Source organism: Anas acuta, chromosome 3, assembly GCF_963932015.1.
Source record: "Anas acuta chromosome 3, bAnaAcu1.1, whole genome shotgun sequence".
Lineage (NCBI taxonomy): Eukaryota > Metazoa > Chordata > Aves > Anseriformes > Anatidae > Anas > Anas acuta.
The window spans coordinates 4,486,995-4,511,706 of record NC_088981.1 but is presented as its reverse complement, the minus strand read 5'-3'; the positions used below and the strand labels follow the sequence as shown (position 1 = coordinate 4,511,706).

The following is a 24,712-nucleotide window of genomic DNA, read 5'->3' as shown; positions in this document are numbered from 1 at the left end:
TAATTGGTACGGCAGAATACAAATGAAGAAATTTGAAGATGAACTCTTTAACTCCACAGCATTTTAAACGATGTAAAAATACATATTTCAGTAGTCACCTGTCTTGGGCATTGTTGAAAGTCTGGAGTTGTAAAACTGCTGATTTTGATGGCAATTCTAATCAAACCTAAATTGTTTACATTTCAGACATTTAGTTACTAAAGATAATGATAACATGGGAAGTTTATAACCCTGATAATTTCTTTGCCAATGGAGGGAGGATACTAAGTATGGTATAACTTGATTAATCAAGCAACAATTTTTGCTGACTTGTGAGATGTTTTACAGTGTTACCTTTCTTTCTAATATAAAATGATGCAAAAATACAAAGGGCAGCATGGAAATCTTTAAAATAGGTGCCTCCCATAGTAAGATGTAGTAGAAACTTCAGAATGAAGTCTTCCTCGATTTGCATAAAAATCTGTGGTGATGACTGTTCTCATTCCACACAGCTTGATGGTTTAACTACCTAGTGTACTTTTACTGTTGAATAGTACCGTTAGTTCTTGCTTCTCAGGCAAGTGGCAGTGCAATAACTGTGTTGTGCTGACATATGTTCTGATTCTAAGGCTGATTGCACATCAGACTGTCTACTTCCTATCCAAAATTAAGCATGGTTGGGGTGTTCACCTGAGCTGTCACTATGTTTGGTACAATAATACCAGAACAAATTGCTTTGGGCTTTCTGTCTGGTTGAACTCTCTTTACTCTCATTTCATTTTATGTTCATCCAAAAAATCAGATTTATCAAAAATAAATTTAAAAAAAAAAGCACTTTCGGGCTAGGTAAGTATATGGACGCATGCATTTGCAGAACGCCAAATGTTGGTCAGAATTCCTCCAAATTAATTCCCAGAATTAAGCACAGAAGTGTTAACTTCTTTTGTTTTGTTTTGTTTAAAAAAAGAGAAGCCTTATTATTTTCAGGGTGCCACTGATCAGGTCTTTTCAATTCCCAGTCTACCTTCCTTACTCTATTTATTGTAGTGACAGTGAGTGATCTAGCTTAAAAATATATTTTTTCCCAATAGCTTATGTATGTAACTAGGAGGCAAGGAGAGAAAAATTAAGTGCTGCTGTTCTTTTGCAGTGTCCTTGTGGGTCTTTACCAGAATGCCTCGGTAGAGGGAGTTATTGCATTGCAGTTCTAGCTCACTGCTGTCCTCACGCTGGTCTGAGCAAGTAGGGCATGTGTTCCTCTCTGGTTTTGAGGCCGTCTTGGCTGCAAATGTTTTTGCAAAAAAATAATAGTTTGCTTCAGAGAGTTCCTCTTGCTGACTGAAATCTTGATGATGCTCGGTGTGGACTGGGAAAACTGACTTGACAAATGTGGTTGGTAGAAACCCAGATGTATTACTTTATAATAACTTTGTCTTCTAAGCGCAGTAAACTGTTAGTTTGATAAAAGCGGCGAGATGATGTAATTGTTAAGCTGTCCATCTGCTCCAGGTAAGGTTTCTGGGTCTTATGCTGAAGCAAACAAACAATGCTACAGTGCTTGGTACAACAAAGGGAATAAAAGCTGCGGGGTGGGTCCAGAAATGAATAGGTTGAATGAGATGAGTGAGTGGGAAGCTCTAAAAATATGTTCTCTTTGGAAACAGTTTCAGTTCAGCTGGAAGCAGGTCTATGTTAGGAGGTTCCTGCTGTCTTTTCTGTTCCACACCTTCAGTCTTGCCAAATGCTAAAGCAGCTGTTTGTGCAGCGGTGTTCCAAATGGAGAGGTGAAAATGGTTGATGGTGGTGATGAGAGAGAGCGCGTTTAAAATCATGGTTTTTTGTTTAGCACCTATCCATGTACCACCTCAAAAACTAAGTGGTGAAAACAGTTCCTGCTTTATAGTTACAAAAAAGCGGCAGGTAACAGAAGTTGCCATGTTTCAAGAAATGTTGTGTTTAAACGATGCTCTTTTGTTAAATTTTGCTATTAATTCTTTGAGCTGCACTCTACAAGAACACATGTAATTTTATTGTAAAAGGACACCCCAAAGACGGACTCCCTCCCATTGACCTTTTGTATGACACACAGATTTTCTCTGACTTACTTTAAAAAAATCAGAAACTGCCTTTTAATATTACCTCCAACTACTTTGATTATGACGGTTGTCATCCTGCCAAGCCTAAAATGTAGGACAGGAGCTGAAGAATAGGGGGACATAAAATTTACATTTGCATAGCATTTGTATCTGTAATGCAAAGAAGCTCTCACCTCTTCCTACAAGTAGGATGTTTGATTAAAATAAATCATAAATACAAGAGTCCCAAGTTTATGTCAGACAACTATATTAGAATTTGAAGTGAGTCATGCCCTTCAAAAGGGTAACTGTTAGCTGTGTCTGTAGTCTCAGTTGTGATCCATCATCCTGGTACTTGCTACAAGGACATTGATGCAAATAGCATCTGTAGTCATTACTCCCTGTAGGACTGCGTATACCTCATCATGGAATTCCCCATCTCGAAGCTCTTTTCTAATACGGAGAAAAAACGCTGTGGCTGGGATTGCACATGGTATTTCAACAGTTGCCACTGTGATTCCTCAGATAGCATTAGAATAATATCCTGCAGCTTGTAATCAATATAGTGCCTGTGCTGGTGTATTTCAGAAATATGTTTGCTGTTAAGCATTGCCCTGCAGGCTTGAGCTCTGTAATGAGCATTTTTCATTTTCAAACCACTTCACAAACATAAAGTAATTATGAAGTAGAGGGATCCGATCCCCTGCTTCGCATACAGCTGGGAAAGAGCGGAGCAGGGGAATTAAGGCACAGGAGTAGAGGGACTGGTTGAATGTGATTTGGAATTTGGGATCTTTTGGCTTCTGTGCTCACAGTACCCTAATCTATTGTTTTGCCTTAACTGAAGGGGAAAAGTAATTTCTTTAATTTTCTTTTCACTTTTGAAGTCAGGAGAGGGGAGATGAGATTTGACCTGTGGTCTTATTGTAGCACAGTCGGTTTTCTGACACGCAGAAGTGTTCTCTAGTTTGTAATTGTGCCCCTGTAAAACAGGGAAAGGGAGTGATATTAGCCACCCGACGGAGTACCAAACCTTCATTGTGCCTTAAATCAAGGAATTTGAGATTGTTTAAATTGGCATTTGTCAAAGGCAGATTTCTAGACCTGGCTCTGCAGTTGTCATATTTTCTACTTCAGATGTATGTTCAAGGAAATTCAATTGGAAACTGTTTTTATTTATGATTTTATCTGGGTTATTATGCAAACAAGATTACAATATACTTCATGGCATTTTGTGAAGCAGTCTTACTCATACTGTCTACACATGCACTGTAATGAATCACACTGAATTTGAGTAAACAGTATTCCATCAATACAACCATATTTATTTTGTTCAGTGCTGTGCTGATTTGTGGATCACGTTGCTAACAAAGTCTGTATTCTCTCTCCACCATCCCTCTTTCCCCTTAATATTTCTAGCACTGTTTTTAAGATTTTTCTCATTCTTTTAGATGTACCAAAGGAAGGATGATAGACATTTTTTGATTGAGTTCCTCTATCAGCATGTAAAAGTGATACATGATCTGGTTCCTTCGGATTTCAACCAAAAGATGATGTGATCCTGGCTCTGCTCCTAAAAGTTCGATACATGTTTTCAAACCTCTTCATTATTTCCTTGACAACAGAGAGTAATTATTTTGACAGAGAATGGGGTAGAGGGGGAGGATGTTTTTATTCTTACAGCACCATATATATCATATATGAAGAATGAAAGACGGGGAAGGGATTTAAGATGCTGAAGAATGTAGATCAGTGATCTTCACTGTTTTAGAGGTAGGGACTCGGTTTTGGACATTGCATGTGTGTATATGGTTGTGCAGTCACCTTTCTGGAGTCCACAGATTGAAACCTGCTCTTTTTAATTTTCCATTGTAGTTGTTTCAAGACAAACAGCTTGGCGTTGGAATTCAGAGGACAGTGAGAACACTTAGGCATTCAGACTGCATAAACAGCACTGGTTCAATTAGTTAAGTAGTGTTACACCAGTCTTAAAGTGGCACAGGGGTTGTTAGCAGAGGAAGAACAGAGAATGTTGTTGCTTCGTTGTAGGAAGTTTTCAAACGAGTTGTTTTTTTGTTTGTTTGTTTGTTTTGTTTTGTTTTCTTATTAATGGCCCTTGCAATAATAGGCATTTTGTTGAAATAGAAATGATACAGGTTTTCTGAGTACGTGTGTCCAGTATCACTTCTGGCAAAAGTAACTCAAGACCTAATACAAAGGCCATTTGAGGTCAAATTTAAAATTTTGCTTAAATGCACTTCAGGTTAATAATTCAGTTAGTATGTTTTTACTGCAGTGCAGAGAGTGGCAGTCACTGTTGGCGCATGCAGAGATAAAATGTAAAGCCTAGATCACTGAACAATTACTAAAGTGAAGTAATGGATCACCGTGTAGGATCAATATGTGAGTCCAAAGAGAAGTGAGAGAGACTGCAAAGAGATGCCCCTCTAAAATGTCTAGCTCCCCAGAGCAAAGCTGGGGAAAGATATGCTTTTGGAAGCTTTTGGCATAAACACTGTTCTTTGGAAGCCTTCAATTTCTTGGTCCTTTTTAATTGTGTTCCGGTCTGGTAGTGTTTCACTGATTTGTTGGCTGATGCTCCCTTGTGCTTACTTTTGTATCTTTCTATTGTTCTTTCTTACCACTGGTGATTTTAATTCTGCTTTTGACCTTTGTTTCAGCCACTGTTAACTCTTGTACTGCTGAGTTCCAGTTGTGGGTGTGACATCTAAGTGATGTTCCTGGGCAGTGCCACGTTAAAGGAGCCTGCTAGATTATTATTTTTTTTACATAAATATGGTTGCTAGAGGAGGGCATTTACCATGCACGAATTGAGGATTGAGGACAATCCAGCACTGCAGCGGGTTGTCCAGAGAAGTGGGGCAGTCTCCATTACTGGAGGTTTTCAAGACCTAATTGGATAAAGCCCAGAGCAACCTGGTCTGATTACATAGCTGATTCTGTTTTAAGCACAAGGTTGGATAGAGACCTCCTGAGGTCCCTGAGTTATCCTCTGGTCTCTCATGTAAGATAAACATTGCTTCTTGGAACCTCCCTTCAAAGTAGTACACCAGGAGCTGCCGAAGGTGGCATTCACGGAGGATTTGCACAAAGCTACAGAGGGGCAGCTGGGAGAAAAAGAGAAAAAACGGAAAGGAGAATTCAAGGTGGAATCTGCTCAAGATTCTCAGATCAGATCCGCTAGCCTTTCCTAGGTATGCTGTGTAATAAGTAATTGTTAGTGAATTCCAGCATTTGTACCAACAGCTTCTTCAGGTTTCTAGTAGCATTTCATCTGTTCTGTAGCTTTTCCATATTCAGCCTGTGACTGCTTGACTGAGTGCTGAGCTTTAAATGAGGGGCAGTCCTCAGGGAAAGGGTTCGTGATTGTCTTAAGACCAAGTGTGTCATTTATTTCGTGTTTTTTTGTAATGGATGCTAACTGTATTAGATGTTTTTTTTAATAATATGCCAAACCAGTTTTCAAGTAGCATCCATTCAGATGCCTTTTTTAATTTCTCTGTATGGCAGATAACTGCTAGTTGCACTTGACTTAGGCTGTCAGAGTCTCTTTCTAGTTATAGTGTTAATAACAAGTTTCAAACTGCTTTTAATGCAGCCTGTTCTGTTTTTAAAGCTAGGTGGGATTTGAGGTGACTTCGTTGTCAGTTTGCAAACTGATGTCTCAGAAATGTATGCAGTTTCAGGGAGCTGGGATTTCCCATTCTCTTTTGTGTCACTTCCCAGGTCTCTCCAGCAGCAGACTGAACGCTCATTAGTACTCAGGAATATTAATTCGTTTTAAGTTTAGCCAGATATACAAGTAGATTCTGTGTCACTAGGAACATTTTAAAAGTGGGTGGTTTTTTCTTAGTGTGGAGCTAGTGTTATCAGCAAGAGAAACCTAATTGTTTGCCCATGTAAAACAAAACCAGTCCTTAGCTTTTTGTGTGTTCAGGATTTAAACCTCCAGTGTATGTAAATGCTGTGATCAGAATATCAGCACAACTTTAAGCTTTGCCTGTGTATCTTCAATTATTTCTCAAATTCAAGAGTTGTTCTGGAAAAAAAAAAAAAAAAAAAAAAGAAGTGTGTGGTGGGGGCTTCTGCATTTGACATCATATGCCATATACACTTGTTCCTTCAAAATGTAGGGTGAAACTTCAGATGTGATAAATAGAGATGTAGAGGGAGGAGTGTGTAAAAGTGAGAGCCTTTTCAAAGGGTTATGGAACAGAATAATATGACACCCTAGCTTTGGCAGGATTGTTTTAACCAGCACATTAAAAATCTGCAAGTGGAAGAGGGAAATATCAAAATATTTGAGAAACAAGAAAATTTAGCATAGCATAACAGGCAAAAAGAAAAAAAATCACTTCAAGTCTTTTCCTTTGACTATCAGCTTTTTGATGTCTAGAGTTCTCTGTCTGTCAGATTGTCTGAGGAACTGCTAGAAGTTACTTGGAGAGGCTGTCTCCCATGAAGACCCTCTTTCTGCCATATAATCAACTCTTTTTTTAGATATGTTAAAGATACGTCAAGCTTCTGATTGATGTGATGGAAAGTTGATTCAGTTGTCCATTTCCCAAAAGCCTACCTGTGTTTCTGTGAGTCTGGTGATGGAAGAATGAATAACAGAGTAAGAAACAGCTCACACATGCAGAGCAGGGGTCTTTTGGTCACTACGTAGAGGGAAGAACAAACACCAACTCTGACCTTCAACTCCTAAATAAAAGCTAAATTAAAATTATAATACTTCCTTATTGTTCTGATTATTATTTTTTTGTTTTTGTTTTTGTTTTAATTCTGCTAGCAGTCTCAAAAAGTTGGAATTTTGAACCTTAATTTCAGCTGCATTTTTTTTTTTCTTTCTCTTCTTCCTGGGCATGGCTGGTGACATATAGCGTGCTGCTTGGCTGCTGGTAAAACAGGAAATGGGGTGAGTAATTTCTTTTGGCAACTCTCACATCACATCTACTAGTGAGTCCCCCAGATTGAGAGAAAGGAGAGATACTCTTACTATAACTTTTTTCCAGCATAGCAGAAATGAGAAACCACTTAATGCAATGGACCTGCTGAGATATGTACGTTAATAAAAATTTTTGAGCAATTAATGAATTAATACTGTATTTTCAAGATCAAGACAGTTACTTTCATATAAAGGTGCTTCTGCTAACATTGTGGAACATGTCGAAGCACTTCCTATATTCTTGGCTCAGATTTTAACTTATTTTGTATGTTTAAAGCTAATCAGAAGGAAATTCAGAATTAGGATATGCTGTCATTTTTTTTAATTATTTTTTTTTTAAATCATCTGCAGCTTGTCGTCTTGCTGCATCTTGTCGTCTGTCTGACAAGTCTTCACCATTTGTCTGTATAAAACATTGTGCAGACAAGAAGATGATGTCTTGTTATGATCCTATTGTTCAGTTTACACAATGCTCACAAAGGATAAGATGGCACCTGGGGTTTGTTTTGTATCCCGGTTTAACCTTAATTGAGGTTTCTTACCTCATTTGCCTTGTGTGGTGTGGTTATAGCTGGGACATGGCATTTCAGCTTGGAGTGCAGGCTGTCTATATAACTGTACAGCTTCCAGTCAATGGTCCCAAGAGGTCCCATAATGCCACCTGTGAGCCAGAATTGTTCCGTACACTGACGATGTAATGAAATATGGACCTCTTTGTTTTGCCACCATATCATGTTTAGCTTACATTAATAGTGACTGAACATTTTTAGTCAGATAATGGTGAAAAGTCAGTTGTGGTAGCAGAAAGATGTTAGTGTGGTAAGAACAAGTTAGTTTTGACTCTGCTTTTTACCCTCGGTGTTTTGAAATAAATGAGTGATTTTTTTTTTTTTCTACTGTGGGACACTCCCATTCCTGGCCAAATGAGAACACGTAGAGCCATTTTGCATGGATAGGCTGGCTTTGTTGACAAGAGAAAATAAATTCACTTGTCTCAAAGTTAGTTGAAGATACTGGATTATTCTTTGGTGGAAGCCATCCTGAGTGGAAGTACAGTTTCAAGATATTTATAGAAAGCCAGAGTAAAAGTTGATGAATCACTTCCTACTTTGAGACTAATTTAAAAGTCATTGTTTCATTAAATTGCTTGAGAGGCGATTAGCTTGTAGAAGGCACATCTTGCCTGAGTAGCCATTGGTGCCATTTGTATAGGAGGACATGTGCTTTGCTTTGGCAGGTCATAAGCAAGGGGTTTGAAATCACATGCTGGCATTCTTACAGGCATCTGCTTCTTTTAACTTCCCTCTGCATGGGCGAAGATGGAGTGGTAAAGGCCTGGTTTTGTACCTACAGAGTCAGATCCCAGCAAGTTCAGCTGAGGTTTTCACCTGGAATTTTCCCCTTAGGAATTTGTGTCCACTGGAGTTCATGCCCTCCTTTAATGAAGGACTGATTCGTCCTTTTAACAATAAAAAATAAGCCTTACAGAAGGTGGTTTTTTGTTTGTTTACAACAAAGAATTATTTTTTTTTGCACATCTCTTCCTAAGCTTTTCTTTGTGTAGACTCTAGAAAGGCTTTTGCAACTGTTGATCTACCATGAAACTCTGGCATGAGTTTCCTCAGTGCATGTTCTCTCGGACAGGAAGAAACATAATCTGTTTTTAAATTGTTAATGAAAGAAACACTGGCAAATAGAAACGGGGCAAAGCAAGACATCACTTTGGCTGGAACCTGGACAAGAGGCTCCTTAGCAAATAGCACAGGTGCTGCCCTGCAGGATCCGGATACTCAGTTTACTTAAGCTGAACTAGATGTTGATTTACTATCAGAAGTATCCTGGCTCCATCTGCATGTACCTTCTGTCTTTCTTGTGTTAACATAAGTGCTTATGTGACCACCTGGAGAGCTGATGGTCTCACTGATCTGGTTGGAAAAAAAGAAACAAAAAGTGATTTTTGAGAATTGGGGTTTGCTTTAAATGACATGGTATGACTTATCATGCTGTGTAGCATCCACATGTGTGTATGTGCTTACTGTGAAGCATCTTACCTGGAATCCCTGTTTGGCCTTAATGTTTCCTCAACGCCTTTTTTATTAATTCAGTACAAAGCTTCACTGCTGTTACAGGAGGTATTGGAGCAGCCTTTCATTCTTTCATGCTGTGATCTGTACGCTTAGTGTGTTAGTCCATTTCATTTGTACACTGCTTGTTTACCTTGGACAAGCTACTTAATTCTGTCTAGAAATATCATATGTCATGTATCTATCTTTGACAGACTCCTGTGCGAGTTATTATTTCTTTATGTATGTGATTCAGAAAACTGGGCCTTTCCTTGGCAAAGGATGACATCGTTCAACTGAAAGAAGCTTACAAGTGGATTATTCATCCCCAGTTGTCGGAGGAGTTGGGTGTTCCCGCTGATGGAAAGGTATCGTATAAATAAAAAAGCACTTTCTTTTGTGTGTGTACGTGTATAGATAGATAGAAATATATATATGTATACAATTTTTATCATTAATAGATAAACAAGTTGCACTGCTTTTATATTCACTGTAGGGGGGAAGGAGAGTGGGGGAGTTCTTTTAACATGAGATCCCCAAGTCTCAACACCAAAGGGTTCAACTTCCATTTTTATACACAGAGATCACTGAGTATACTGGGACCACTGCAGTCTTCTGCTAAATCTCTTGCTCTTGGGCTGCCACCCTCCTTTTACAAATGAGACTTTTCCAGGATCTTTGGTTTTTGGAGACCAAGCAATGCTTATATATTCCTTCTTTGCTCTCCTATTACTGCCAACACTTTTACCGCTTTGTGAGATAAATTTTTCAGGTTACTTGCATGTTAAATACTGTGGAATATATTTCTGAAACATGCTAAAGGAGGGAAGACTGGTCCTTGTTGACTTTAATGACTGCTAGAGATAGGCATGTTGGAACCTGCAGTACTAGTAAACAGGCAATAGGAATGTTTTCTCAAACTGTATTTTCAACTTTCAGGTTCTGACTAACATCCCTAAAATGTTTCTGAAAAACATTGACCACATGTGAAATTCGGAAGTTATCAGGAAAATTCAGAAACACCATCATCTTGACTGTAAAATCTCTGCAAACATGTCTGAAAATCCTGCTGAAGACAAAGCAGTCTGTAGTTTTTACTTGTCATCAGCCACAGGACTGACCCCAGGACTAGTCTCAGTCGTTAAGTTGATTTGTCAACTTCCGTAGTAATTACAGATTGTCTTTTCCCAGGAGTGCTAATTGAAAGCATCCCTTTTGTCTTAGTGAAGAGAGAATCACTCAGTCACCCTGAAGATGATCCAAGAAGAAAGAAACTTCTTACATACTGAGTTAGCAAAAGCTTTACAACACTTAGGCACTGAGCCACTTCAGACACCATTGTACCATAAAAGTTACTTGTGTAGTACCCTTTATCTACAAGCCACTTGAATATTAGCCAATCTTTTCAATAGCCCTCTTGAGGTATACTGGTATCTGAATAACAGAAGTAATGAGTGTTGTTTGCCCAAGGCCAAAGAGGGAATTGGGGGTAGAATTGAGATTACACTGGAGTTTCTAGTCTAGCTGTCAATCCACTAGGACATGTTGCCTTTCTTTGCCCCAAGGCCATCCAGTCATTGCAAACGAAGCCCCTGACAAAATTCTTCAGTGGTGACTACTACAGGGTTTTTATCTTTATTCCACGCTAGGCACTGCTCTCCCAGAAGGTGTGTTAAGTTTAGTGACCGTAATAGGCTTTGAGCATATACTGTCTCTGACTCAATTCCCCCTGTGCAAAATGGGGCCAGTATCTATGATGTGTAGGTCACTCATGTTATTGAAGTGCTCTGAGATCATCTTTGGGTACTTCAGAAATGCAAATGCCATTATGGCACAAGTTTTAATGTCTTTCTTTAGACTGTGTTGTAGAATAAGTGGATTACTTTTTCTTTTGCCTACCTCTTTACTATTTTCCTAGTATTACAATAAGTATGCTTGAGAATATCCTCCTGGTTTGTTTAACAAAGTATTACCACCCCCACCTTTTTTTTTTTTTAATTTAGAGTTTGTTTGAAGTTAGCGTGGTCTTTGCTCACCCAGAAACAGATGAGGAGTGCCGTTTCCTGTAAGTTTTGATATAAATAACAAAAGATCTTTATCTAAATATTGTGCAACTTTGTTGGTTTGGATTTGCTACAGATGAGAATATGCAGTGTTTATAAACTCGAATGGGCCCTGCATTTAAACTCCCTCATATTCAGATAGAGCTGCAAAGCTTAAAGTTATGCCACCTCTGTCTGGTTAATTCTGTGCTTTAAAGCCAATAAACAAAATCATCCAGAATTTTGATTTGGACTGGAAGGATAACATTTGGAAAAAGTTGTAGAATTTCAGCCCTTTTCAAACTCTTCACCCTCCTCAACATGGCTGTATCATTTCAAAAAAATAAACTCAAAACACATAGTTGAGGGTGGGGGAATCTTTTTGAGGTCATGTCTAGGTTTTCCTGTTCTCATCCTGCTCATGGATGGGAGGAGGGAAGGTTTAGAAGTGGGTTCGTCCAAATTAGCTGCTTGATTAAAACAAACAGAAGTTCCCTGGCCACCACAGACAATCTTTGTCCTGGCCCAACAGAGCATTTGCTGTATAAATCCTTCTTTAACACAAAGAAGCAAAATATTTCTGTGAATTTAGCTACCGTTGAATCTGATTTCTCAAAATTTGGCAGTAGTATATTCTGGATAATTAGGTTTGCTCTTCCTGTTTGCTGATGCTTCCTGGAAAAGTTGAGTTTCACTCAGTGTCATCACTTGTGCTCCTACGACAAGTTAAATCCTAACAGAGACAGAGGCTCCTCACAGAGCTTCTGGTTTCTGCGTTGTGTAGTGACTTCATCCTTGGAGACGAGATATTTCCTTTGCAGCCCTTAATGATTTCCCTCGTTGTACCTCTTCTGGCAATTTGTGAGTGCCCCGTCTGCCACCTTCTTAGTTTTCCACAACTGCATACTCAGTGGCAGACCTAGTATTAGGAACAAAGTATTATCAGCATTTGCTGAATTTCTTTCCTTTCCAGCATCTTAAAGACCGGGCAAATGTAAAAGTATTAGAGCCAAACTGCATTTTTACCCACATTCCTACAAAAACTCAAAAGTTCCCAGCATACCTGTGTTCTTATTTACTTAATTTTACTTGATCAGTTCTCATGTCCTGTAGTGCTCTTCTTTCCTCTGAAACATGGCAGCTCTTATTTTCATCTCATCTTCCCAGTACTTTTTTTATGACCTTCCAAAAATGTTGATGCTGAGCATGTTGTGATGCCAGCGTTGGTGCTCCAAGAGGAATAGCTGTAGAAGGGAAAATTGTAAAGAATTTATGTTCCACATTCCAGCTACTCAGGTCTATTCCATGTGTCTTGACAATATCCCTTTATTTGCCTTCTCTTTGGGGCATACTTAAACAGCCGTTGAGATTTTGGATGTTCTTCTGAAGTAACAACACAGTCCCTAACTTAATTTTGTGGTAGCTTCTCAGGTGTCAGGACATTCTCCATACGTGGAAGGTCGGCTCTGGACATGTCTGGGGCAATGTTTTAATTTCAGTGTAAACAGAGAAATTTGGTAATTGTCAGAGCTTTAGTAATGACAGTTGTATGGAAGCAAAATTAAGACCTTGACTCAGCCTGGAGAAGTTCTCCCAGCTCCAAGTGTGCTTTTGGAAGGGATTTCCAAGTATGACATCTGCAATTTCTCCTCTTGTGAGCTGTTTTTACAGAATCGTGCGTAGGTATGTGTGCCAAAATGACTCTTGGTTTGATGTGGAAGGTCAAATTGGCTCTTGTTAGTTTATATTTGGAGATTTATATTTAAATTCTGAAAGAGGGGATTTGTGATGCTTTGTGTCACAACTGACCAGGAAGGCTGCCTGTACAGAAACTGCAAGAGGTCAGACCTACTTCTTTATAGTCTACAGTAGTTATAAAAGTGTTGAAAAGCACCGGCAAGAATTGATAAACTGTGTTGGAGGCTAGAAACCATCTCTTACTGCATACACAGAAATCCACTAATAGGAACAATAATTTCCTTTACAGTACTCAGAAAAAATGTTTCACTGACTCTGCTTTCACTTTTGTGAAGCAACCAATAGTTTCCTTTTGAAGGGGCAAAACACAAATAGTATCAAATACCTGGGGTTACTTTTTTCTGTAGTAAGCTGAATTTTCCTATCCAGAAGCAGCAATTTGTGTCCCTGGCTTGGATATGTTTAATTTTGCAGCGTACATTGTCTAAGAGCAGGAAATACAGATTTCAAGATGTCAGCATACCTTGAGCAGAACTTAAAAATTGATCATAACATTTATTGAGAAGGGTTGAAAAGGACTGAAAGATAAACTTCTCGTGTGCTTTTCCATCCCATCTCAAAACTGAGGAACATTAGTGTTGGTCAGAGCAAGACAAGCTTACACAGCTTTGTGATTTATCTCTAGGTCAGGCAATGCACACCATTTGTGGCTTAGGATAGAATTGATTTAAAAATCTGGTCTGTGCTAAACTGTGGAAGTGAGATGCTGGGCATACTGGGATACAAAGACCATTTACATGCTATGCTTGTCTGTCCCTGATTTTTTGTTTTGTTTGTTTTTTGCTTTTTCTGTAAGAGTAGCAGCTAATTTTCATCTCTCTATTCAGAGCCACATCCTGTCCGGATTGTTTCAAGCCAGCAAAAAACAAACAGGTAGGATCTCATCATTGTTATATTTTCTTTCTGACATCCAAACTTTCACAGCTGTAACTACAGTGAATAACTTACCTGGGTATTTAGTCTGTTTAATGTCTGTTCTTCCTTCATCAGAAACGTCCCAGAATTTTCCGTTGTCTGAAAATAAAGTCATCTCCTTTTATTCGCTTAACATTTCTTTTCTTAGGAGAACTACGACCTTGTTGCTTTTCTTTAGCTCATTAATTTTCCAGATTGTCCAAAGGAATACTTTTAGGACTGTTCTCTGTAAATACATCCCTTCAGATGTAAGAATTTGATTCTCATGCTTTAAAAGTAGCATAAAATACGGTCCTCAAGCTCTCAGTTCAGATAAGTCACATTGTGAAGAGGAGACTCCGCAGCTGAAAGAGAATGATCACACCAGAGTTTTCACGTCCTCTGATCTGAATGAAAGACACGGTACATCCAGGGTGGTTTTATCCTGTCTACTTCTGGAGCAGGGGAAGAAAGAAAAGGGACCTTGCCACTCGTTGCATACCCTGAGCACACACAATCATTGAGAGAAAAGAGGGGGTGTAAGAATAAAAAGCAGTTGGAGATAAGCTGATAGGAGTAGGATGGTGGGTGTGATGCGAGGGAGAACAGGTAACTTCTGTCAGCAGCCTATGAGAGGCCTTTTGTTCTTTCTGGTGAACAGTCTGCCGACTTTTGGTGGAAGCAGTCTGACCCTGGAATTCTGCCTGCTGTACTCCACCTGACATGGAATACACACAAGTCTTTTTTTGGAAGTATTGTATTGTCATAACTCACTGCTTGCTGCATGGCTTTCCTTTAAAAGGGGGGAAACCCCCCGTAAGGAGCTGAACCAGCAGGGCCTAGCTGTTGAAACCATGCAGGCAACAAGATGTAGGGGAATCTAAAGGAAGAAATACAGCCTCTGAAGAGCCATCAGAGGCTCATCCTTACAAAGAAGCTGTGCTTGAAGCTAGCATCAAGGGCTGTGTTAATCAGAAATGGTATAAAAGCTGGATCCTGAGTAAAAAATTGTCATCTACTGTAGATGACAATTTAAACATACTGTTACTTTAAAGGTTTTCCAGCTCAGCTGTCCTGTGAGGAAGGAAGGTACTTTTATCTGTACTTTATCTCTAGTTTATGCTTAGGTAGAGAAGCAGCAACTTTCCTGAAGGCATCCAGGATGTCCTGGATCATCAGAGCAAGGACTTGAATCACCCCAAACAGCAATTCAGTATTTTTCACTGTTTTTCCAAGTCCTGAAGCTGAATGAAAACATGACTTTTCAGTTCCTTTCCATGTACCAGTGCTCTTCCTGAAGCGTTTAGACTTAACGGTCTGGATGGGTGGACAGCTAGATGGGTAATAATCCATGTGAGTGGGCTTAAAGGGTAGTGGTTACTGGGTGTCATACTCTATCTGGATGCCTGTGATAGTGGAGTACTGCAGGAGTTTGTCCTGGGATCCCTCCTTTTGAGCATCTTTATAAAAACCTGGAGGAGACTGTAGAGTCTATTCTCATCGAGTTTGCTGATGACAATAAATTGGAAGGACTGTTAGATACACCTGAGGGCGCAGCTGTAGGCAGGCTGAAGGAACGGGCTGATGCAAGCCGTATGAAATTTGGCAGCATCAAACACACAGTCTGACACCTGGGATGGATTAAACTCTGTCAGCAACACGGACTGGGGACTGCCAGGTTGGGAAGCAGCACAGTGCATGGTAGAAGATGGAGAAACAGTGGCCATAAGGTGAAATGAGAGGTTCAAAGTAGATGCAAGAAAAAAACTTCACCATGAGGACAGTCAGACAGTGGAGCAGGCTACCTCCAGGGAGGGTTTGCAGGCTCCATCCCCGGGGGATTTCAAGACCCAACTCCACAAAACCCCGAGCATATAAGTGTACAACAATAATCATTATGTTCTGATCTGTAAGCTGCACTAATTATATTGTTTTCATGTTGTGAGTAAAGCTATTTGGATATATTTAGGCAAAATTACTTGTTGCTCTTTGTTGCCCTGTTAAGGTTTAAGGTCACAGGGAGCTCTCGCTGATACAGAGTTTGTAGGTATAAGAAAACATAAAACATAAGTGAAAAAAATGTATTGTGAGAAGTGTCTCGTGTGTGTGTTTTAGGGTTTCTTTCTTTTTTAGGCATATCCTTTCTTAACTTCTCTTCTTGACTCATTTTTTATTTCACTGTGCAGTCTGTTTTCACTAGAATGGCAGTTATGAAAGCCTTAGAGAAGATAAAAGAAGAGGATTTTCTCAAGTAAGTATATACTGAAACTAGTTCTTAGTATTGTTCTTTTGTATAGAATTAGGATGGGGAGGAAAATATTAGGTGGGTAAGTGGTAGTAAGATGACTATAAAAGAACTAATTGTTTAAATTCCGCTAGTTTATTATTTGAAATGTGTTGCATTTTCTGATAATAAAATATAATTCTTGATTTTTTAGTTAAAGCAATGTTAAAATGCTTGAATTAAGCCACAGGAGATGGAAAATTGGACAAACGATGCAAACGATGGTCTTCTTCCCATCAGTAATATTGCTTCATTGTTTTAGTATCCCAGGAGCACCACAGAAGAGCAGCTGTAGGTCAGGGAGTTGCAGTTCTGCTCGGTGCTGCCGGCAGTGCGTCACTGCAAGTCTCTGGGCTGGCATGGGGTTTAGAATGGTTGGAAGTGAAAGCAGCTTATTGCAGTATTGCCAATCTCACACATTGAAACAAATCTTCATGTGCATCCTCAAAACCACAGGAGAGATTGAGAAATCATGGAACTTCCACCTGTATTATGAACCTGAGTCTGTAAGGCAAACTTCTCTTTACAAGAACGACATTTTTCCCATATTTCCAAAATGGTAGGGGTGGGTTGAGCTTTAAGAAAACACCAGACAGTGTAATATGGTTAAAATAGAGGAACAAGCAAGCAGCAAAAACACAAGCAGTAGGAAGACATCAGTAAACATTTTCTCAGTAGTTCACAATGTTTAAATGCACTAAATCTTCACAGCTCTTTTCTTTATTCATCTCTTGCTGTTCCAGCTATTAATGTGAATACTGAATTTATACTGTAGCTGTGTTTTTAGTACCTGAAGCCATTGTTTTCCATGCCATTATTACCAGGGTGATGCTCTGTTATGTTCTGGTATTACTAGTTTTTCTCTATCTTTCTTTTACAGGCATTTTCCGTGTCCCCCGTGTTCACCAAAGAACCTCTGCGTTGCACTGGAAATTCAGTGCAATAATGGTGCAGTTTTTGTGGCTGGTAAAGTGATCCATTTATTTGCTGCTCTGTTGTCTTAAGCGTAACTTTGTAATGCTGCCACGAGAGCCAGGAGACTCTTGCTATCTGTTGACTCCTGTAATTACTTATAAGGAGCAAAGAATTAAATCAAGCTCTATCTAAGGGTGGACTTGGAAAGGGGAAGAAATTATATTGGTCTTGCTTCCTGTCTCCTTGGGATAACCCTTATCCCTGCAAATGCTGCAGTTGCAGTACAGCCCCTCACGATGAGTGCATGGTTTGGGAAAGGCATTTCTTCACTAGATAAGCTGTCAGCAGTGCTGTGCTGTTCCTTTGCTGGGATTTTGAGTTGGATTTAGCAGTGTTCACCATCTGGATTTATCTGCATATTACTTCAGCCAAAACTGTTGATCTTCATGAAATTAATTAAAAGTGAAATTTTGGAAATCTTAGCCCCCTCCAACCCAAGGTAACATCTGGAATAATTGGGTAAGACAGGTAGTGCAACAACATTTGATGTCCCTGCGTTGAGGTGATTCTACAGACTTTTCTGTCGTTGCCTACAAGTGTATCTAACCTTCCCCAGGCCTGTGTATAAACAACCACATACTTAATTATACACAGACTATTAAAAAATACAATTATAAGCCTATATGCTATGTTTAAAAGGAGGGTAAAAATCCTGAGTAAAGGAAAACTTCAAATGAAAAGAAAAAAATGTGAAATTGAATATTCTCATGGCAGGCTAGTTGGTGTTCTCTATATATCTGTTTCTTATTTTTAATGACCAATTAGACAGTTAAATATATATTTTCATGAAACCAAGATACCTGATTTCTTTTAGCCTTTTCCAAACACTCTGTTTTGTTGGGTGGTTTTATCATGTATGTAGAAAGACATAGTCAGTTTTCTGCATGTGATTGAATTGAATTTTGTTTTTGTGTTTTGTAACTTACAGATTGGGATGGTTTTTTGTTTGTTTGTTTTGTGTTTTTTTTTGGGGTAGTGGTGGTATTCCAAACAAACAAAAAAACCACAACCCTATGTTATCTCTAATTTATAAAGAAAATCCAGAAGAATTTCTTGAATACAGTGCAGTTTTTTGTTTGTTTGTTTGTTTTGTTTTTGCTATTACAGCAGTTTAATTGAGATTTGGATCTTAATTTGTAAGCACAATTTCAGAGTTTGTGTCACCCTCTTGACCTTACCTTCGGTATTTACTGATCCCTTCCCTCTGCTACTCTTTTTTAAGTGTTCAGGAGAAGCTGTCAAATTGAGAAATACCTGTGTTTTTTTACCCACTCTGGCTCAGATCAAAAGCTAAAATTATTAGAATGGGGAGTTGAAAGAAAAAAAATGTGTTATTTTCCTATTTCCATTTTATGGAGAGAGAATTTAGCAATGTGAAGCTGACTTCTGAATGGTTATTCATAGTACTTTCATTATTTGCCCCATCGAAACAGTATTAGTCAGTTTCCCCATTTGTTTGTGTGGGTTTTTCTGCAGATCAAAATGCAGGAAGGAAGTGTTGTTAGAAATAGGAAAGTATGATACTGAAAGCCAAAAAAATGGAGATGACAAAGACACAGGTACCATATGCACAGCTACTTTGAACTCCTTTTTTTGTTTCATAAATGCAGGGTTTCAGTTTGGAATGTGTTAGTGCAGGGGGGTTGCTCGTTCTTTTTGAATGAGCTCCCTGTTTTGTGCATATTTTCACTTATAAAACCTGTCAGCAAGAAAGCTCATCTTGGTCGTCTGTGTCAGGCTCGTTCTTGGTTGTAGCAGCCCTTGCGTCGCGTGCAAGCATGACATAATACCAGAGTAGGACTGGAATCAGTCAGAGGATGGCAATCTGTTTGCATAGCAATGTTCCAAGGTTCTTGAAATTTGCACTGGTTTATTATTGAGGTATTTTGCTAGCGTGGTTTTCCTTGTAACAAGCCAAAGCATTTTAGTTTGGGTTTCTTCTGTTAAACATTCAGACAAGGCAGAACTTGGATTGAAACCTGAACTATTTGACAGAAGGATGTGGGGGAACTTGTTTACTTAGGACATACATAGATTGGTGAACAAGCACATATATAGATATTTGTATATATATACATATCCTGTTTATCTAGTGAGGGTGTATCAAGCTATACCACAATATATAATACTGATTTCATTTATTTATTTATTTTTATAAAAAACACTAGTTCGGCTTGGAGGAAATCGGCTCGATACCGTGCTCTGATTCAAAGAATAATTATTCAGAACTAAGTTGCCTCAGACTGGATACTTGGATCTCTGTTTTTTCCTTCTCAGTTGTGTTAGTCTTTGTACAGTTTTGTTCATATGCTTCTCATACCTGAGGGTTTGACTGCAGCAATAGGTTCTCCACATGTGCCTTTAAGCTGGTCGTCTCGGGTGCTGAAACACTTGTAGGTCCAGGAGCATGAATTTGTTGCTGCAGTGCTCTTGCTGTAAAACAAGGTTAAGTGACTAAAATTATTTTCATGAGGCTCCAATGGAAGTTAAATGCATTTTAATATGGAATACTGGTTCTTTTGTCCATTACTTAAGAACGCTTACAGGTAACATGCTTGTTTGTACAGGAAGGTACAATAAATATTCAAGGAATTTACCTCAGACTCCCTGGATTATTGATGGGGAGCGAAAGCTGGAGTCTTCAGTGGAAGAACTGATTTCGGAGCATCTAATGGCAGAATTCAAAGCAGACAGTAAGTGTCTAGGAGATCTTTTACCATATATAATTCTCATTATTTCTAGAATATTTTTTCTTAGTAGCTACTCACTTAATACAAGAGTGTAATGGAAAACACTCCGTTTCTTTATCCCTCTCCTACCCTTCTGAGCCAAAGCCCATAAGCTGTTTTTTAGCTATGGCCTATGAGTAACTAGATGATTGTATTTCATACAGTATCTTTTATCCTTCTAAAATACCTCCTCAGCTGATCTGATGATGCAAAAAGTCTGCTTTTATGTGGTAGTATTTTTGTCTTGTAACAGTTGGTAATTCATTCAGTGACTCCTAATGAGGAGGTTTTTGCCATGGGCATTCCATAATATCTGCCTAGCCTTCAACCCCTTCATGTTTCTTACCTTGATTAATTTATTTTCTTCAGTGCATAGAGTTCCATAAGATAAATGCTTATCCAGGGATTATCCAGATGAAATAATCATTGCCTGTCATTTGTCGCCTGCTAGACTTGGAGACATAGAACGCCCAAGGAAAAATTGCATTACATATTAGTTTAGAAAAAAAGAGTTTCTTTCCCCTTCTTTCCTCCCTCCCAAGAGTTGCTATGCTAATCTGAACACTAGAAAAAATTCTCAACTATGTCTTCAGACCAATTAGTATGTAACACCTGACTTTAGCTTGCAGAATTACCACAGGTGACCACCAGAAATGCCTATAAATAACAGTGAGGAGCAATATAAACATACAGGAAGACTGTTGTCAGCAGGTCAAGGGAGGTGATCTTCTTCCTTTTCTCAGCAGTGGTGTGACACTGTCCTGGGCCCAGTTTGGGGCTCCTGTGCAAGAAAGACACGGACATGCTACGCTGAGTCCAGCAAAGGGCTGTGAAGTTGATAAAAGATCCAGAGCATGTTTTGTCCAAGGAGAGTCCAACTAAGAAAATTCTGATGTTGTGGCAGAAAAAAGCCTTCATGACCATGGAAACATTTTCTCGCTGTTATTTAGTTGTCATTACATGACTGGAGAAGTGAGGGATAATAAAAACTAAGAAAATCTTTGTGCTCTTGTTTGTTCCCAATAGAGGAAAAAAAATAAAAGTGAAACAGTTTTTCAGAGACCCTTTATAGTGGAGCTGCAAAGTTACTATTTAGTGCAAGGTTTGGTCTCCCAGTCCATCTTCAGGCAAAGCTTGAAGATAGAAGGGGTGTGATACAGGAAACTAAATTATCCAACAATACATGTTTGTAGCTTGAAAGACAAAAACAAAACCAACCAAACAAACAAACAAAAAAAAAGTGGTTATCTTTCAGGTTGGACCTGAATTTTCTTCCTCTTCTGCCCAGGAGAGCAGACTAGGAGAAACTTCTCTGAAATCTTTGGAAACCATTGGGTGTATTTAAGTTCTGTTTTGGAGGAAGACAGCTCACATTGATTGGCCAAAAAATTAGGAGTGCTTTTCAAGAAATTAGTGAGCATGAAGGAATAAACAGAAACTGTTTCCCTCTTGATTTGGTCAAATACAGTGCAGGCTTCATTTTATAAAGATAACTATTTGAAGTATATTTGCAAACAAATTTAGAATATCTCACCTTTTAAAAGCTGTGGAGAGTATTAAAAATGTAAAGTAAAATATCATCTCCCTTGTTCAAATCTGTTATAGGCTTTAATTTTTCCTCCTCTGGAAGAGAAGATGTGGATGTACGAACACTAGGCAATGGTAAGGCTTGGAACATCTCTTGTGAAGCACAGAAACAGACAAAATGGAGCTACCCTGATAGGTCTTGCTGACTGCTAAGTGCATAAGTGTGTGACTGGGCATGCTTTGAAGTTTTATGGTGGAAACATTTTAGTGATATTTATGTATTTCTTCCCAAAGACTTCGTAGCTTCATAAAAAGAACTGAAAGAGGAGACCTTTTTCTGTATCCCTGGCTGCATAGCTGCATGGAAAAGCAGAGCTTGTTAAGAATATTTTGTTTTATTCACTTCCTATTTTTAAAACCTTTATGCCAGACAGATTCCTGTCCTGTTTTCTGTTGGGTCCTTGTGCTTTGCCTGTCACTGGGGAGTGGGGAAGCCTTGTTTTCTTTTTGAACTTGGCTCCTTTCTAAAGGTCAGTATTGGAAAATACTCTGAATCTACTATATCCAAAGGAGCAGGGGGGAAGAAAAAGTGAAAACTAACAATGATACATTCCAGTTCCTGTCTGATTGGGAGTGTCATTCTTGGCATTGCTTTTACTGGGGAGCATCCCTGGCCCTCAGCACAGAAAGCGCAGCTATTGCAACAGATGTTTAGCTGAGGGAGCGGGATTTAACATCATCCTGCACCTGGGCATTGCTGTAGGTGACAGAAAATAAGCTAATTAACTTTTTTTCTTATTTTATTTTTTAATTAGCACAGACTTGTACAAGATGTCTTCTGGGAAGTCGTAATTTGCACTTATTGCTGATACTGGGGTTTAGTAGCCAAAAAAGTCCCTTGTTTCTTTCCTTCCATCTGATGTTACATCCCTAAGCCTGCAAGTTCCTATCCCTGTTTGCATAACAGCAGACAGCCTTCACACCTTCCAACCTTACTGCATAAATTCAAACGTTAATTTAGAACAACATGTTTTTATGTTTTATGACTGTGCATGTTGCCAGGAAGGCCCTTCGCCATTGAGCTTGTGAATCCTCGTAGAATACATTTTACTGCTGAGGAAATGAAGGAACTTCAGCAGGTAAATCATTTGCACCTCCCGGAACTCATAAAGCATGTGTTTCTTCTCTAAGAGAGCAGTTTTGCTAACTGATTCTTTTTTTAAATATCACAGACAATTAATAACTCGTCAGACAAAATACGGGTTCGAGATTTACAGCTTGTCACCAGGTCAGTATTTATCATTGCTGGCAAGGGATTTCAAAGTGACGCTTTGGGAGTTTTGCAAGCGTTCTTGCTCACAGCATTATATAATTATGCTTATGTTACATGAGTAATTAATTTCTTTTATTTAGAGAGGCAATTGGTCGTATGAAGGAAGGTGAAGAGGAAAAAACAAAGACCTATAGTGCCTTAGTATGGACAGACAAAGCAATACAGAAAGAAGATATTGCATTTCTAGATGATATCAAGGTATCTGTAGCTCTTTTTTTTTTTTGTTAATTTATGTAGTACCTGTCCTGGTGTCTTAGGGGAGATTGCACCCATGGTCATACCTCCTTCCTGTGGTTGGTTGGTTTGTTTGATCGGGGTTCCTTTTGCTATATGACTTTCATATCTCCTTTCCCTTTCCCCCTTCTCACTGTTAGATAGCCTGTTACAAGTTATTGTGTAATAGCAGACCAAATAATAAACAGCAGGGAATGGGAGGGGGAAATCTGGCACCGACGCCTCTTTCTTTACCTTAGATTGTTTTGTTTAAGTGAAAGGAATGGTGATTGCTTCTTCTGCAAGCTCTAAAGCCATTCTTCCACAGCTGCAGCAATTAGAAGTTTGTAAGGTCTATGGAAAATAGTGCAAAAAGGGCTAACCAAGTGCTCAGTGTAGCAAGCATGCTGTGTTAACGAGAACTTCCTCCAAAAGCTAGTCAGAGGGACAACGCTGGTGGGGGAATGGCTTCAGTTTTTGTTGTGTCGCACTGTTGTCTATGGGTCTTGGCCATGAAATCATTCTCAAATTGAAGCTTGAAGCAATACAGTTAAGGGAAACAATTGTTGTGAACTGGTTTTGTTGTTTTCTTTTTTTTTTTAAGTATGCCTACCCACTTCCTGAAAGGTTGCCTTTCAAAGTGTGGCATCTTATCTGGGGAAGGGGATGAGGGTAGGGAATGAGCTTCTTAAACGTCTTTTCTGAGAACTTTCCCCCCCCCACTATTATTTCTAGAGGGTTGGCTGTAGTTTAGACAAAGCATTTTGTGGATGGGATTTTTATTTTATTTTTGATTGCCTGAGGCTCTCAGTGAGGTTTCAAATCCTGGAGTTATTCCAGCAAACGACCGTGGAGATTTCAAGGTTATTCCTCTGTATATGTGATTCCATTAGTTTGTGTTCATATGAGGCCTTCTCGTGTAGCCTCTGAGATGGCTGTCCTTTTTTCTTTCCATAAACACGAAAAAAATTAGTCTTTCCTCCAGAAGATTACTCAACTCCCATAACACAATAGAAAAAAGAAAGATGCGATTGGCTAATGGTACATTTGATTTCATCTCAATCTGTGCAGTGTGTTGCATATTTCCTTCCTCGTTTATTTTGTTCCCTCTTGTAATAGGAATTAAAACTTGACCAGAAGACACCTCTCCGGGTTCTTCACAGAAGGCCTCTGGCCGTACGATGTCGGATCATTCACACCATGAAGTCTGAGTACATAGATGAGCATCACTTTCGCCTGCATCTGAAGACTCAAGCAGGAACGTATCCTTAGCTGCTGTTACACAATGCATTTACGAAACACCTTGTTGATGAGAGCAATTCAGGCAATGGGAAGTTTCCTGCTTTTATCTCTGCAGTGTTTCTAAATCTCGGTTCTTCAGCAGTCAGATCTTGCTGATGTTTGCTTTTATGTCAGAATTTCACGTGGGCTTTCATTCAAAAATGCTACCACTTTGTGCGTATTTTGGCGGTGAGCAATCTGATAGATGGAAAAGTATCTGATAGCTATAAAATGTATAAAAAGCCAAGAATTAGTAGTCTTTATGGATATGAGCTTAACACGATGTTGATAGTCGTAACAGGATGTTCACTTCAATTTAGATTAGCAGTAGAAAAATACACTATTTTTGCTTTGAGTATGTTTTTTCATCACACTATTTTTTTCCGTTTTTCCCCCTCCACCTTTGGAGGCCTTTATGGCACAGTGCACCTTTCCTTAGCCACCCTTTTTAGCTACATTAAAGAATTTGTGCACGGAGACTTTGGAAGAACAAAACCAAATATTGGTTCCCTACTGAACAGAACCGCTGACATTCTGGAGTTGGATGTAGAAGTGAGTTCTTTGTTATTTATCTGTCCTGGCAATTAGTA

General features: G+C 39.0%; 1 protein-coding gene across 3 annotated transcripts in view; it reads left to right on the top strand.

The window, feature by feature from the left end:
• Positions 1–24,712, top strand: part of PUS10 (pseudouridine synthase 10) — a 34,663-nt gene that overhangs the window by 5,265 nt on the left and 4,686 nt on the right. For all 3 annotated transcript variants that reach the window (XM_068675371.1, XM_068675372.1, XM_068675373.1), the window contains exons 5-17: positions 6,959–6,993; positions 9,343–9,454; positions 11,090–11,151; positions 13,714–13,759; positions 15,967–16,031; positions 16,945–17,030; positions 19,607–19,732; positions 21,374–21,430; positions 22,358–22,434; positions 22,528–22,583; positions 22,709–22,826; positions 23,961–24,103; positions 24,575–24,674. In XM_068675371.1, the coding sequence (XP_068531472.1) occupies positions 6,959–6,993; positions 9,343–9,454; positions 11,090–11,151; positions 13,714–13,759; positions 15,967–16,031; positions 16,945–17,030; positions 19,607–19,732; positions 21,374–21,430; positions 22,358–22,434; positions 22,528–22,583; positions 22,709–22,826; positions 23,961–24,103; positions 24,575–24,674 (1,083 nt within the window). The remainder of the gene's footprint in view (positions 1–6,958; positions 6,994–9,342; positions 9,455–11,089; positions 11,152–13,713; positions 13,760–15,966; positions 16,032–16,944; positions 17,031–19,606; positions 19,733–21,373; positions 21,431–22,357; positions 22,435–22,527; positions 22,584–22,708; positions 22,827–23,960; positions 24,104–24,574; positions 24,675–24,712) is intronic.